Source organism: Thunnus albacares, chromosome 7 (assembly GCF_914725855.1).
Source record: "Thunnus albacares chromosome 7, fThuAlb1.1, whole genome shotgun sequence".
NCBI classification, from domain to species: domain Eukaryota; kingdom Metazoa; phylum Chordata; class Actinopteri; order Scombriformes; family Scombridae; genus Thunnus; species Thunnus albacares.
The window spans coordinates 15419530-15436169 of record NC_058112.1 but is presented as its reverse complement, the minus strand read 5'-3'; the positions used below and the strand labels follow the sequence as shown (position 1 = coordinate 15436169).

Below are 16640 nucleotides of genomic sequence, written 5' to 3'. Positions count from 1 at the left end.
TTCGGTTACATAGCAGAGACCTCCCGGCACATGAGGTTAGGCTCTGTCTATGTTTGGTGTCTTGTTACAAAAAGAAGCATGTCATGGGTGAGAGAGGGAGAGGCAGAGAAAGGGGGAGAGAGAGAGTGTGTGTGTATGTGTGTGTTGTCGGAGAAGGGGGGAAGAGGGAGGGGTGCAAAGCACAGGGGACGACAGCTCTGATCTCACTACCTGAGTAAAGCCACTTCAAGGGCACTGGAGTCACACAGAGCACACAAGCCTGGGTACAGAGGAATTTTACTGCCTCACTGACACAAACCAAAGTCACAGCCTTTCTCTGCCTCTGGATTATACTGACTCTGGTCTGACAAAGGTAAAGTATAGACCTGCCTCTTATTTGTTATTCTTATTCATATCTGCATGTTGTGTTAGCTGCAGGTTTTTTTTCTGGTTGCTATGTGCATTTCTTAAAACCTTATGATTTAATTACATCAGACAACTTAGGGCGAAAATGCTAAAATATTGACATATTTCAGTCTGTTGTTGTCATTGTGTTAAGCTATAAAGACCCTATTGAAAACATGATGGGGAGGTTCTATAACAAAGTGCTGAGAAATAGATTTTAGCTCTTTTAAATGTTTTCTGAAAGAGTGTAAAGTAATAATGAATGCGGACCTACTTGTCCAACATATTCTCATAGTATTTGGTAATAACAGAGGGCTTAGCACTATTTGTACTGTGTTTACATTTTCATGCCCATCTGAGGACTGCGTACATGCTCAGTCGGTACACTGCTATATCTGGCCGTTGAACTTTGTCCCACTTGGTGACTGTTCAGTCATATGACATGGAAAAAGAAATCCTAGACCTGTCACCCTGGCTATTATATGGAGTGATCTGTGAACTCCATGAACACAAATATTATTGTTTGGGCCATTGCATTTAAAAGACAATGACTGAACCCTTCACACTGTACAGTATATATATTTTTTCATGCTGACATCTGTGTATCCCATATCACATTATGAACAAACACTACAGATGAACAGTGCAGCTCTCCTTTAAAAAATGTACCAATTATAGGTCAGATCTGTGAAAGTCTACTATGTATCTGTTAGTTTTTGTGAAAATGCACATTAGATTCTTTTGGAGGTAATTCAGTAAAGAATAAAGGCCCCGAAGTCACTCATAGTGTTGGCATGATTATAGTAAATGAGTGAATGAATAACAATGAATTAAATATCGGTAACACTTTACAATGAGAGTACATTAATTAACATTAGTTAATGCAGTAATAGACATTAACTAACAGTTAATTAACAGTAACGAATGTGTCTAGTAATCATTTACTAATGGCGTTCATGTTAATTGAGGTATTAATTATAATATAATACATTAATAGTTTATAAAGATGCTACTAACATTAGTTAAAACAGTAATAAGAATTAACGAACAGTTAATTAATACAATAATAAGCATTAAGTAACTGTTAACAAATGTCTCTTGTTTACCTCTATTAAGGGTTTACATGTTAATTAAGGCACTAACTAATATGAGTAAATGGTTGATAAAGAAGTTAATTCAGTTAATTTCAGCACTCTGATGCATTTATGAAGTGTTGCTTAAGGGATACATGTTTGAACTTTACAATAAGGATCACAAATAGCATTCATTAATAGCCAATTATGGTTAAGTAATGTACAATAATTTATATGTTAGACTGTAAGTTAAGGAGCAAGCAAAACCTATACATGAGGACCATGGAGTGTGTCCACTGATCGCAAGCTTTACCAAAAATAAGTCATAAGTTATCCTTAAATAAACATTTATTTACTTAATTGCTTAGCTGTGAACAGTGACATACATGTTAATTAACATCTTTATTAACCATTTACTCATATTATTTAGTACCTTAATTAACATGTAAACCCTTAATAAATGTCAACAAGAGGCATTTGTTAACAGTTGCTTAATGATTATTATTGTATTAATTAACTGTTAGTTAATGCTTACCACTGTATTAACTTATGTTAATCGCATCTTTATAAACTATTCAATAATGTATACATTAATACCTTTGTTAACATGAGCACCATTAGTAAATAATTACTAGACACATTAGTTAACTGTTAATTAACTGTTAGTTCATGCGTATTACTGCATTAATGCATTATGTTAATTAATGTACCGTTATTGTAAAGTGTTACTGAAATACCTAATGGTTCTAGTATGGCTCAGTGGTGAGATGAAATGACTGAAGTGTCTTCTCTATTTCTGAGCAATTTTATAATTGATAATAGAAGATGAGTGTTCTATCTTCAAACATATTGCATACAGTATGTGTATGAGATTTAAAGACACGTAGCAGCAAGCGCAAACAAAAAAGCTAGATAAAATGGCGTTAACTAAAGACTTAAGAGTGACTAAAGAGTTACACTTGATGAACTTAAATATAGATATATTTATTATTTGCTCAAAATATAAGTTGCTGACAAACACTATTGATGCAATACTAAATTACATTCATGACTTTGCAACTTGTGCTGAAGGTAAACAGTTGTTGCCTGCCCATTGAAATTAGATTTCTATTTGTAAAGCAATTAAACTATTAACAAGATCACAGCTTCCACTGACATTTTTTTTAAATTATTGTTATTACAGTCATTATTTCTACTCTGAGTTGTGATGACTCAAAAAGCTTCCCTTCACTGTCATTGGTAGTAATATTCAGAGATGGCTGAGGCGCATCAAGCGGTGGGCTTCCAGTTCACCGTGCGCCCAGATGGTGTCGACCTTAAACTGAGTCAAGAGGTCGTCAAAAACATCTACCTGTCAGGAGTGACAGCATGGAAGAAGCGAGCCATACAATTCAAGGTACAATAGCCGAGACTTCAGTTCTAGCTCTTAAGATTACAAACATGTGCTTGCTAATATAGCATTTAAGATACATACAATGGTATTTATTTTCACATTATAAACATAGATGAGGAAGATTCATCTTGATGTGTTGTTGCTTTTCATTTACAGAATGGTGTATTGGCTGGAGTCTACCCTGCCAGTCCGTTTAGTTGGCTGATTGTTGTGATTGCAATGATGAGTACCTTGTATATCCGCATAGACCCCTCTCTTGGAATGATTGATGTCATCAAAGAAAATCTGCCGCACAGGTTAGAAATCCACTGCAGCCAGTATCATCTTGTCGTTGATTGTTGTGGTTCAGTTTACAGATATTTTTCTGGAGCTTTAGATGAACTAGTTATTTAAGTCAGCAGTTTACTTTGAGAATGTACTAAAAAAACAAAAAGTTCCTCTGCGCATATGTTTTCTGTTTGATTTCATCTTTAACTGTATGAGTAACAGTGTAACAAGGGCAGTGTTGTGCCTTTTCTGAGCAGAGACTATATGTCAGTGCAGACCCGAGCGGTGCTGAGTGCAATCCTGTTTGCAACTGGACTGTGGCTGTTCCTCATCTATCTCTTGAGATACACTCTGAAAGGTCTACTGTCCTACCATGGCTGGATTTTTGAATCCCATGGAAAAATGAGCTCATCCACCAAAGTGTGGTTGGTACGTCTGCCCTTCTGTCTTTCACTCAATCTGTCTATATCTGTAAGCCACTGAATTGCCTTTGTGTTTATCAGGTATTGTTGTATAGTATTGTATTGTTTTGTATTCTATTGTATTATTGTATTGTTTTTTATGTTCCCAGAGCCTGGTGAAGATGTTCTCTGGGCGCAGGCCACTACTTTACAGCTTCCAGGCCTCCTTACCCAGACTCCCTGTTCCCAGTGTGGTTGATACAATTCAGAGGGTGTGTAATTACACAGTATTGACCCTCTATGGCCAGACGCTTAATAATACACAAGTACATGTAGCCCGATAGGTTCTTGAAATAAATACTTACTAAATTCATCATTTTAATTATATCTGTGGTTTTGATAGGGTATTATAAAAAGAAAAGGGTTCTCATCTAGTGTACATTGTGAAGTAAGTTATGAAATCTCTCATGCTGTGATTGATCCTACTGAAAAAAACTCACCTTCATTGGGTTAGGCAGCAGGTCTGATAGATGGAAGTCAAGCATTGTCTAAAGGTATATGTCAGTTACTAATTACAGTTCAATAAACTGACTGTAATCCCATAGCAAACCCATTTACATGTGATAATGTGTATTCTGATATCTAAACAAACATTTGACCATAATAACAAAATGTCTAACTTATAAAGCCATTTCTAACCAGTGATACAGTAAATGTAGCTTGCTAGACCATACACTGATTCTATTAATGTTCCAGTGCTGTGGTCCTGCTGTACTACCACCTACTGTTCAAGCTGCCTTTCTGCACCCTTTGCAAGTTAGATACAGTATGTGCCCTTTGTTTCTCACATCAAGAGTCTTTTAAAAATCTATACTATAACTTTAGCTGCAGTGTATAGATGTTTTCCAGATGTATTGTTTTTTTTTCTTCCATAAAGCATATTAATGTGTGTCTTAGCTGCTCTGTTTCTTCACACTGCTCTCTTGTCCTGACAACACACTCCATGTTTTTCCTACAGTACCTTGAGTCAGTTCGTCCTCTGCTGGACAGTGAAAAGTACAATCAAATGGAGATTTTGGCCAATGCCTTTAAAGATTCCGAGGCAGCCCAGCTCCAGAGATATTTAATCATAAAATCCTGGTGGGCAACAAATTACGTGAGTAGCGTTTGAAGTAGTAATACAATGTTGGGGCTCAAATTCAGATGAGTCATCATGTTATCCGATAAACTGCTATATTTTCTAGGTAAGTGATTGGTGGGAGGAGTACATCTACCTCAGGGGCAGGAGCCCTATCATGGTCAACAGTAACTTCTATATAATGGTAAGATAGACAGTGAATACATCAGCTTGTTCTATTGGTGCATTAGTAATGTTCTTTTTTAAATATATCAATACAGAAATGATAAAGTGAGGAGATGGAAAAGAGTACATATAAGACACATTATTAAGGAGAAGTACAAAATAACTTCACTTTTCCAAATGCCAGTAACAAAAATAATATTTGAAAGAAACAAAGAAAATGCTTTATCTTTTCTTTATGTGAAGGACCTCTTGTACATGACTCCAACACATCGACAGGCTGCACGGGCAGGAAATGTGGTCCATGCCATGCTGCAGTACAGACGCAAACTGGAGCGTGGTGAACATGCACCGGTAATACTTGCCATGATTTTAATACCACTCTTGTATTTTAACCTTTGTCACCCAATGAGGTTGTAACTTACACACTATAAAACCATCTATGCAGTATATTTCCTCTCCTTCTTGTGTTCTGCTGTCTATCCTTGCTGCTTCTTTAAATCTATTCATTTTCCTTCCCCACAGGTTTCAACTTAAATATATTTTCTTTTGTCTGAATTTTCTTTTGTTTCCTCAGCTGAGGGCTTTGGGGACTGTTCCTATGTGTTCCACTCAGATGGAGAGGATGTTTAACACCACCCGCATCCCTGGCATTGAAACAGGCAAGCAACTATTCAGCTCTGTAGTTTAGAGTTTAAAGGGTAAATCAATACTTAAATCATATATTATCATCACTAATTGAGGTGTGGCCAAAAATGCCTTGTCCAATGTGTGTCAGTGTTGATCAATCATCTTACCACTGCATTGAAGGCACTCAGGATTAAGTACAGGGGCTAAGCTTTCTGCTTTTTCCCTCTCATTCTGTTCTTTCTTCACACAATCCTTTCTTTTATTTTTCTTGTTGACCCTTGTTTCCTGCAGATATTGTGCAGCACCTGACTGACCGTAAGCACCTGGTTGTCTACCATAAGGGCCGGTTCTTCCAATTGTGGTTGTACACTGGAGGACGCCACCTTTTACCCAGTGAACTTGAGACACAGTTTCAAAGGATTCTCAATGATACATCAGAGCCACAACCTGGGGAACTTAAATTAGCTGCCCTGACTGCGGGAAACAGGTATGTACTGTACAAAGACACATATGCACAAGACACATTAACTTAGATATAGTCACATATACACACAAAGGAGCAGATGATGAAATTGTCTCTTACATCCGCTTTTAGAGTTCCCTGGGCGCGGGCTCGGATTAAATATTTCAGCCAGGGAGTGAACAAAGTGTCCCTGGATGCCATTGAGTCAGCTGCCTTCTTCCTGGCGTTAGATGACGAACCACAGGGTTATGACCCTGCAAAGACCAATTCGCTTGACAGTTATGCCAAGTCCCTGCTTCATGGAAAATGTTATGACAGGTAAGCGGAGAAGTCAGCTGTTGACTGCAGTACTGGTTCAATTTTTAGTAACTTAAAAAAAAACAACAACAAAAAAACCCCCCACTGTTCTTTTTTTTCTTGCAGGTGGTTTGACAAGTCTTTTACCCTGATCTCTTATCCAAATGGAAAAATGGGTGTAAATGTTGAACATTCTTGGGCTGATGCACCAATTGTAGGACATATGTGGGAGGTATAAAATGCGTATTGATATTGTTTGTCAAAGCAATGATTCAAAGTTTGCTGTATTTTTCAGCTATCATTTTCTGTCTGTGTAGTATGTCCTTGCAACAGACTGCTTACATCTCGGCTACACAGAGGAGGGACACTGCAAAGGAGATGTGAACAAGGGCCTGCCTTATCCCACTCGACTACAGTGGCAGATTCCAAAGGAGGTACAGTATAGCCTAACACCATTTATTGCTATGCTCAAATCTATTTGATTTGATCTAAATCACTTAGTTAGCTGTGTTGCCATCACAAAACTTATCAAGGTATCTTTCTGTTTTCCCTTCTGTCAGTGCCAAGAAGTCATTGAGACTTCATACCTATCAGCCAAACAGATAGCTGATGATGTGGACTTCCATGGCTATGTGTTTGCTGACTTTGGAAAAGGCCTGATCAAGAAGTGCAGGACCAGCCCTGATGCCTTTATTCAGCTGGCCCTGCAGTTGGCACAGTTCAGGGTAGGATTCCAGTAATCCACTGCCTTGTCTGTGGAATCACATTACCGGCATTATTGCTCACTGTTGTCTTTTGAATATTTCATTGTGTCATATGCCGTCACTCAATGATGTTAATCCATCTGCTTCGTAGGACAAGGGAGTGTTCTGCTTGACGTATGAGTCATCAATGACTCGTATGTTCAGAGATGGTCGGACAGAGACAGTACGCTCCTGCACCTCTGAAGCTGTTGCATTTGTCAGAGCCATGGAGGATGCAGGTGCAACGGTAAGCAGAACACACAAACATATATAAACACTTTTTTAAAAAAATCAGGATGAACAACATGAAACCACAGATCTTCAGTAAACAGAGTTCTGTGTGTTTGAGCAGTTGTAGTGGTGGAATCACAGACGCATGTTCAGCGGGGCTGAGGAGAGACTTTCCTGGAGTAAATAACTATAATAATAATTTCTTGCAGAATCATCAGACTTTGTACATATTTGATGTCAAATATTTGTGATATCAGTTTCACAAAGTCTATCAGTGACACAGTACCTGTTAAGTATAAAAAGTCATTGTCAGGGGTCACACTGTAAGAGGTCACACTGTGCTGCTCAGGACTTGGTCACCTAGACCTACAATGGACACAATTCCGTGACATGGACTCTGAACCACCTGATTTAACTGACGGGTTAACATAACACAAATAAGGTAATCTGATATGATGTTAATGTCATACCTACAGTACGTACAGGTCTGGATGCAGTTCTGTCATGAGAAAAAGAGGATGTATGTTGACTATTTGCCTTTTATTTTTGTGATCAGAAAACCCAGAGACTTGCCCTGTTTCGGAAGGCAGCAGATAAGCATCAAAACATGTACCGCTTGGCCATGACTGGTGCTGGTATCGACCGTCACCTCTTCTGTCTCTACATAGTGTCCAAATATCTTGGTGTTGACTCACCATTTCTTACACAGGTTAGAACCATGATTATCTATCATCTCTTATTCATTTTCTGTTTTTCTGATTCATATTTTCGACCCATCACCAACTTTTTCCCTTTCTAATTGTCCCTTTTGCATAAAACATTCCTTGCCCTTAGGTGCTTTCAGAGCCGTGGAAGTTGTCCACCAGCCAGACCCCTCAGCAGCAGCTCAACTTAGTTGACATCAACAAGTTCCCTAAATATGTGGGTGCAGGTGGTGGATTTGGCCCAGTGAGTTCAATCATTTTATTTTGGAGATGTGCACAAGATGAACAGTTAGAGCATTTCACCCTGTTCTTCATGGCCCCTTTCCTTATCTGCAAGGGCTATATTCAGTGAAATAATAGCATCTCTTGTCTACCCCTAGGTGGCTGATGATGGTTATGGTGTATCTTATATTATTGTTGGGGAAAACCTCATCACATTCCACATCTCCAGCAAATTCTCCAGCCCTGACACAGTAAGAGCCTTGGATATTATAGTCACCTGTATACCTTTTATGCCATCTTTCAAAACTCAGCACTCTTTCTGCATGTCTGTCTCTTATTATCTCCTCTCTGTGTCACCTTCAGGACTCATACCAGTTTGGTCAGCACATTCAGAAGGCCATGATTGACATCCAAGCACTTTTCAAGCCTGAAAATGATAAGAAGACAGTGGAGCACGCAAAGCATGTGCAGCTGGAAAATGGGAAAAAGCACATATAACTGTTGGATGATGATCTAATTTGACTCACATAATGTACTTGTGCTTCATATGTAGAAGGAAAACAACATTCAACAGATGTATAGATGGTTTATTAAGTTCTTTACCAGTGACAGATGCACTTTTCTGGTGGGTCATATTATAGGAGCACGTCATTCCACTCCGTCAGACACAAGGAATAGTTGTTACTCCTCTAATTTATTACTATTTATATTGTACTTTTCAGAGCTTCTTTGTTTTGGTGCAGAGGGAAAGACGTCATCTTGAATGATGGGATGTTTCGTTGTGCAATGGTTGTCTCTCCCTCAATGAAACTTTTGTCAGTATGTGAATATGAATCTTGTAAATATATCTGCCTTAAGAATTTGCTGTTTCAGAATCAAAATAACTTATTATATGGCAGTGTTTATGAATTTGCTGTTTATTCTAAGGCTTGTAAAGAAAATAAAACAGATGTACACACATTACATACAGCTCACCATCATTAGCTTTTGTGCAATTAATAAACAGTAGACATACAGATCAGTAGAAATTCGTCATTCTGGTGATGTTGCTGAAAATTGTATTAACTCTATAAATACATCAAAAACAGACAAAGAAAACCAATCTATTTTAAGAGAATTTTATTTTAAGAGGTGGTGTGGAGATTATATCTTGTTCCTAATTTCCATATGAATATTTACATAGGCTGTTGGGATTCATCCTGGCTATTAGGACAAACAAAAAAAGATCTGGACTTTGATCAACTGGAAGCTTCATTACAGTAAGTCAGATTGCTCTCAGAACATCTTCTGGCAACACTGAGTTAGCAAAACTAAATGCACCAGATCTTCAATAAAGGCAACAGGCAACAAGCTCACTGTGCTCTAACTCACAAGAGTGCTTGTTGGCAAACAACCCAGATTGCTTTTTTTACAGCTGCACAACTCTGATATCATATAATTCATACTCTATACATCATATTACCCTAAATATGATCATCAAACGGGAACTCAGATGGCAAAAGGTTAAGGGTATGCAGATTTCTACTTATGATTCATCTATAACTTCAGATCCATGTACAATGCAGTGGAATCTTTTGTTTATGTAAAAACAAATCAATCTGCAGTTTTATGATGCAAGTAGATAATGTCACATTTGATTTAGTTCATTCAGAAGAGTGCAGCTCTCCTGAATAGCGGGCAAGAACAAACCATCTTCTATTTGAATATTTATTAGTTTAGGTGGGGACAATACAAAAAGTCAAAGTAATAAAAAACAAACCATTCTGGTCACACTCAGTTTCTTTCAAGGCATCAGTTACAGCAATGAACTAAAACTAGGCTTAATAACTGTACAAAGTGAACAGACAAACAAAAACACCATCACACGGCCCGCTTGCTTGATGAGAGCAATTTTAAGAGCCAAAGAGGCAACAGACACCACACTTCCTAAGATTCAAAATGAATCAACAGTATCAGATTTTTGTCTTCATCTTCATCACCCTCTTACTAGAAGCGAACACATTTAACATAACAGAATACAACAGACACGAAAGGCAAAATGGATGTGAATTATGCATTGTTTCTTACCAATTTTCATCATGGGCATACTGTAGGTTGAGTCCACTGGGTGATGACATGCCGCCTGGGCCACAGTGTGGGGCTGTTTCTCATGTAGATACACGTCACCCCAGTCTTTTCTGTGTACATACTATTCTGTGTATATACTGTATTTCAACACTCTAAGATGGTTTTGTAGTTTATGTGTCTAAAATCACTCAGCAGAGCTTTTGGGTTCCGGTCTATAATGCAGGTAAAGAGGATTAAGAAGTTGCACCAGGAGTTGGGTTGACATTCTGGGTGGCAGCTTGTGGTGCCACCTCTATGATCCGTGGTTTGTCAATGATGCGAGCAGTGCGGTTTCCTTTCTCTACAATCCCTATGATCCATGCCTGGTGGCCCTCGCCATACTTCGGGGATTTGATCTCTGCACAGAAGCGGGCAGCCTGCTCCCGAGGCAGACAGATAAGCAGGCCCCCTGTAAATGAAAGGAGATTTGGTCAGGCACAATGGCCTTAAATGATTTTTTTTTTAATGTGTTATGATGTTGGCGAGTGTTCAGATCTCTTACTGCTTGATCAGGACCTCAGGAATCAAGAGCAAATGTGACTGAATCATTATAGTTGTGGCCCACAGACTATGGAACAGCCTTACAAGCATGTTGTTTCTCTAAACAGGTGCTATGTACTGTAAATTAACATAACTTAAGAGATATAATGGTCAGAGAAGTTAGATAGATGAAAAACAGAACCATGTATACACACACACCTGATGTTTCAGGGCAGGTGCCGTGCATGAGTCCAAACATATTCCCACAGGCCTTGGACACTGCAGCCATCTTGGCAAGCACTGGGAGGTTGTGGATGACAAATGACACTTCGCTTCGCTGTTGTCGTGCCAGAGTCTGAGCGTGGCCAAGGATGCCAAACCCTGTGATATCGGTGGCTGCGTGAGCGTTGAAGGTGTGCATGAGACCAGCCGCTACAAGGGAAAACAGAGACAGAGAAGGAGACTTAGGCCTGGGGTTATGCTTGAAAAGAACAAATTTGCACTAAAGCAGCCCACTCGAAGGTTGAGTAAAAAGCCGGCCATCATAGATAGGAGCAAGATCATCTTTAAAATATGTATACAAGCTTGAATGCAAACAAATAACCAAGATAACATATATAGTCATTCAACTATTAATCCTCATTGATGTCTTTATAGATGACAAAAGAGAACCATCTAATGCAAGGAAAGGAAACAAAAACAATTACTGGAACCACATCTTTACCCAGAGCTTTAACACTTGCAACCTTGAAGAAGTATTTCTATGAATCTATGTGAAAGGGTTCCAGTTTTTAACAGTTAACACAAAGTTATAGTATGCAGCTTTTTTCTAACATGGCACATAATCTTATAATGTTTTCATGTTAGCCCAGGCTTTCTTTTGCATTTAGTCTCACAATGTCAGCAGAGTCTTATTAGCAACAGGGGGGGCAATAGAGTCCAGTTACAGAAGCTGCAGCAGTACTTATGTTTAACTTAAAAGTACTCAGAATGCTTGTTTAACTAGAAATAAAGATAATAACCAAGTAAGCTTGACAATTATGAATGAACTATCAGTCAATCGGACACATTCGTAGTGCTTTTACCTGTCCTGTTGAGCCGAGCCATGTTCATCATTGCTTCATGGTAAGCAAGTTCTACATCTTCCTGGGTTACCACTAACTTGATCTTGTTCCACTTCTCAGGCTGAGAGATATAACAAAACATATAGAGGCAGTGGCATTAGTGGGTATCCTAAACAACAAGAGGTGTCTTCATTATGTATGATGTGAACATTTTTTGACAAAATGAATAAAGAGACAAACTTACAATATCTAGCCACTGATGTACTGCAACAGCCACTTGTGTCCCTAATGGCTTGGTCAACACCAACACGTCTCCTGGCACTGCATTGTCTGGCCTGAGAAACGTCAAACACATCATCATGGTTTTTTTTTTGCATTACAACAAAATCATACATTTATTAAAGTGGCTGTGAACAATGTAAGTAAGGAATATGTTTCAGGAATTAATTCCTACATGATAAATTCGTTGGGCTGGCAGACTGTTGTTGCAACTCCCCCCATCACCACCCAGGGGTTGAGCACTGTCTGTCCTCCCGTTACAGATGTGCCTGCCTCTTCTGATGCATCCTTGAATCCCTGGATGATCAGTGGCATGACTTTGTCTCTCTCCTGTGAAGACCAAGGAAAATCAGAAACAGAGAGCACAACAGGATATCATTCATAACACTGTTCTTGTTTAAAGCTATAATATGTAACTATTCCACATTAAAATGTCTATAAACAACTAGACCTATGTTATATGTTTTGTGAGTTGTGTACTTACATTATCACAAATGTTTCCAACAATTTTCAAACCCAGAGAAATCCGTAATTTTAATCAAAGTAATGGTCCGTTTAATTTGGTCGCCTGTCAAAGATGAGAATCATCTTGTGCCCATGTTTCGGCATTGTGGTTGTCTACCACAATGACGTCCACCAAAGAGTATACGCATACAAGATAATGCATCGGCGTTGTGGTTGTCTGCCAGAAACTGTCATTAATGGACTTTTATTCAGTGTTAAGCCACAGTTTTACGATAAACTTTTTAGATCTTGGTCATTTTTAAGTCTATCTTTTAACCGAATGAAAGATTTTAATCATCGGACGTCTGGATCTTAAGTTGTCAGAGAAACAAGCTGAGCAAACGTTGGCAGCAGCTCGATTTGCAGACCCTCTGGATGTCAGTCAGTGTCCACCGAACACGTCAGAGAAATACTGATTTTTTTTTTTTTTTTTTTTACATGAAACTGCTCAGTGTTTTTACTGGTTTTAGTCATCATGTACGTTTGTCTTGGAGAGGAGGAGGCCTCTGCAGATAATTCAGCTTCTGGTAAAATCCCCCTGAATGATGAACAATGAAGTAATCCCAACTGGGAGAAGCCGGATATTTAACAATGAAGACAACAACTCCCATGATCACGTGCTACTTCACAACGTCATCAAACCCTGTCTTTTGTTATTGTTTTGATTGAGAGACCCCTTACAGCAGAAATTACATATTGTGCGTTTAAAACTACAGAAACCTTATTGTGTGTCGTATTTTGTTTGTTACACCATTAACACAAGACCCAAAAGTCAACACATCGCCTCTTACAAATGCCTCTTACCTTCTCTGACATTTTGTTGCTGACTCCCAGGAGCATCAACATGTTGTCACACTCTGTCACTCCCATGGCATACAGGTCACTTAGAACATTGGCACAAGCAATTCTTCCCTATAAAACAGAAATGCTGAAAATTAAACAAATAATAGTTGGCATGTAACACAGGCCAACAGACCCAATAAGACAGAAAAAACAAAGAATTATTACAGCAACATCCTTTAGTCTGTTACATGTATTAGTAATTAAAAAGGACCACACTGGGGCAAACAATAAAAAAAGAGGAGATTCATACCATCATGTAGGGGTCATCCACTATAGGATAGATGTAATCTGTTGTCTGGACAAGTGAAAGGCCTCCATGTCTGAGAGGGATCACACAGGTGTCCATTCCTATGCCTTCAAAAGTAAAAGAGCTTTCTATGTGATATGTTGTTGACATTTAGGTTCCATTGGTGCATGTGTGACATGGTACTGGACACACAAAACCTCAACAAAAGAGCAGTCAGAAAGCTTCAGGTTGTACAGAGTTTAGCTGTCAGGCTTTAGTGGAGCATGAAAAGAGGGGATCACATTAACCTCGTTTCAGTGTGTCTACACAAGTGGGCTGTTCATTTCAGAACTGAGGTCAAGGTTTTACTTAATACTTTTAAGGCATTGCATTGTTTTGTATCCTGGCGTTCTTCTTGCTGCCATACATGCACGACTCCATCATAAAATAGAGTCATCACTGTCAGGTCATTTGGGGTTTATGTATTTTTATGTATAATACAGCGTGATGTTACCACTGTGGGAGGGGGCACATGCTTTCAGAGTTTTATATGAGCAACTGTGTTGTAAACGCCAGCAAAAACTGGTTTCAACCACCGAGAATAAAATTCTGTATCATAACTAATTTCTCTCATCTTAACTGCCTTTTTTCCATTTATTATACTATGTATTATACTATACGTGTTTTTCCTGTTTTGATTACGAAAGGTACTGTTATTTGATTACGCACTTTGCAACTTGTCGTACCTGTTAATATAGTGCTATTTAAAGCTTATAATTACCTAATCGAGGCATAACTGCTCCGAGGAACTGTTCATCCTCTTGATAGTGGTTCTCCTGTAGGGTTTCTAGCAGTTTCTGTAAAACCTCTTGGGGCACCTGTGGCCGAAGACAATAGGCACCATTCAATTTTTACACATTTTTATCAGCTGTGATGCTTCATAGTTTGCATAGTTAAACAAAGACAATGATGTATCCAAGGCAAATTTTAGTAAAAAGAGCCAACCTTGCAGCCTGTGCCCTTGAGCTCAGCAAAACGTGTGAGCCTGAAGTTCTTGTCCAGCTCATAGCTCTCGGGGTTAAAGGACTCCCTCACCGACATGTCTGAAGAAACTCTGGGTCCTCACCACTAGAAGCACAACAAAGACCGTGACAGGAGGAATCATGGAAGATTAGCAACACTGTCTAAATGTAACAAAGAGGTAAAAAATAAAATCTTTAAATAGTAAAAATAAAATCTTAAATCTTTCTCAGAGTCAAGTCAACACTTAATGATGGAGCTAAATTAATTTATATTTTCTCAATTAATCATTTCATCTATAAAATGTCAAAAAATGGTAAAAATGCTCATGACAACTTCTAACAACCAAAAGTCAAAAACCCAAATACACTGAATTTAAAAGTTAGGATTAGGTTAAGAAAATATTCATATTTGAGAAGCTGAAAGCAGACAATGTTTTGACAACAAAATATTAGGTACACCTTAATACAGTCAGAAACATGATTATAGTTTAATTTACACCACTCTAACACTGATACTTTTTGGCATATTTATTGTATGAGATGGTAAGGTGTGGTAAGATAAAGGTGTTCCAGGAGGCTGCTATTGTATTAATTAAGCCGCCAGGCCATAGATATGTTCATGTTTAGGCACAAGATTTCTTGAATTCTGTCAGTTTAATAAGACAAAGTGTTGATAAGAGTTACTGTGCACACAAATGAATGATGCTTGTTACAAAAATTGCAAAGCACCATATCCAGGAGAGCGTCAACGTCTCTCTCTGACGCACAAACCCACCACTGGCAACATGAAACTTCTCAATGAGCCGGTGCGCTCTTCAGTTTTAGCGAAGTGTCAAATGTCTCGCGTGCTTTAACATCGAAATGTGACACATTTGGCCACCTGACAGAGATGCCAGTTGAGTTACTGCTTAGTTCTGACCCCATTTGTTGTTTTAACTGTAAATGTAACTGTAAGTTACTCAGGGGGGCCTCGGTTAGTTCACCGTGGGAGTGTTCAAGAGACAAACCGCTGCCAAGTTCATTCAACCCTTAGGCAATGGCTAACAATATTAACATGGACCAGGGGTTAAACTCATCTATTCAGTGTAATGTCCACTACATTATATGCTACTGCCGCCTCCACTTTGAGACATATACACTGATAAACACGTTTCAGGTTTGTTGTTTGTTTTGCTGTAGATGCATTTTCGTTTCCGTGCTAGCTCTTGTTAGCCGGCTGCTGATCCATGCGTGAGGTGATGGGCATAAGCAGCCCTGTGCAACAAAGAGCCGAGTGGCCGAGTTTACGAGCTGTAACGTAAACACATTTAAAAATAAACACTGTGCACGCTGCAGCCTGAATGTAAGTTAATGCACAGTTTGTGAAACATTGCAGCAGCTCGTTGCACATGTAAGTTAAAAAGTTGCCGTAGAGCGCCGAACAAAAATGTCGGCGGCGGAAAAAATTAACCCTTTGCTGTCCCTCGCCATGCGATGTGTGCAACATCAGAGTCGATTTCAATAAAACAACGTTCAACATGCGACTTGTGCAAAGTTTGTAATGCTATGGTACATTAGACGTGTTTACAATTGACCTATATGTAATTTTAGGACCAAAGCGGAGTTATATTCTTGCAACATTTCCCCTTTAATTGCTCTGACCAGTTTATCCTTACCAGCTTCACGTTAGCGGTGGATCCCGACAGAAGAGCGCGGACGCCACCAGCATGCACTGGGCCTACAATCGGGCGTCCTCCGAGAATGCCTGAACGAAAGTGACACATATTTGGTTTCTAAAGTCGTAACTAGAGGACAGAAATCCGAATTATCGCATATAACTTAATGTATTTGAATAAGGATATGTGTCCTATCGCGCTTCGTCTAAATAAAATAATATATAGCTAACAATGCAAAGAGGAAACTCACGCGATGTCACAGGGTCCTCTGCCTGCACGGCGGCGGCTTTAACATCCCCTTTAACGAGCTGTGAAGTCTGGCAACAAAATCCTTACAATGGAGTGTACCTTTA

General features: G+C 38.9%; 2 protein-coding genes across 3 annotated transcripts; one reads left to right on the top strand and one right to left on the bottom strand.

Moving 5' to 3' along the window:
* Window positions 1-180: 180 nt before the first annotated feature.
* Window positions 181-9124, top strand: cpt1b (carnitine palmitoyltransferase 1B (muscle)). Of its 2 annotated transcripts, none has more exons than XM_044356869.1 (19): window positions 181-352; window positions 2701-2853; window positions 3007-3146; window positions 3375-3546; window positions 3689-3790; window positions 4537-4674; window positions 4763-4840; window positions 5065-5172; window positions 5396-5480; window positions 5740-5935; window positions 6044-6229; window positions 6335-6440; window positions 6526-6642; window positions 6769-6933; window positions 7064-7198; window positions 7739-7891; window positions 8017-8130; window positions 8267-8359; window positions 8472-9124. In XM_044356869.1, exons 2-19 carry the CDS (start codon window positions 2713-2715, stop codon window positions 8604-8606), a joined length of 2364 nt encoding a protein of 787 aa, XP_044212804.1. In that variant the 5' UTR covers window positions 181-352; window positions 2701-2712; the 3' UTR covers window positions 8607-9124. The 2 variants fall into 2 exon arrangements, with proteins under 2 accessions (XP_044212804.1, XP_044212805.1); XM_044356870.1 differs by having other exon boundaries at window positions 2641-2853.
* A 677-nt stretch (window positions 9125-9801) lies between these two features.
* Window positions 9802-16555, bottom strand: sephs1 (selenophosphate synthetase 1). The gene is made up of 11 exons (XM_044356874.1): window positions 16538-16555; window positions 16288-16376; window positions 14616-14738; window positions 14392-14488; window positions 13635-13738; window positions 13346-13453; window positions 12213-12367; window positions 12003-12093; window positions 11780-11879; window positions 10914-11126; window positions 9802-10623 (listed from the first exon to the last, which is right to left on the bottom strand). The coding sequence occupies exons 3-11, from the start codon at window positions 14709-14711 to the stop codon at window positions 10409-10411; spliced, it is 1179 nt and encodes a 392-aa protein (XP_044212809.1). The 5' UTR covers window positions 14712-14738; window positions 16288-16376; window positions 16538-16555; the 3' UTR covers window positions 9802-10408.
* Window positions 16556-16640: the final 85 nt, after the last annotated feature.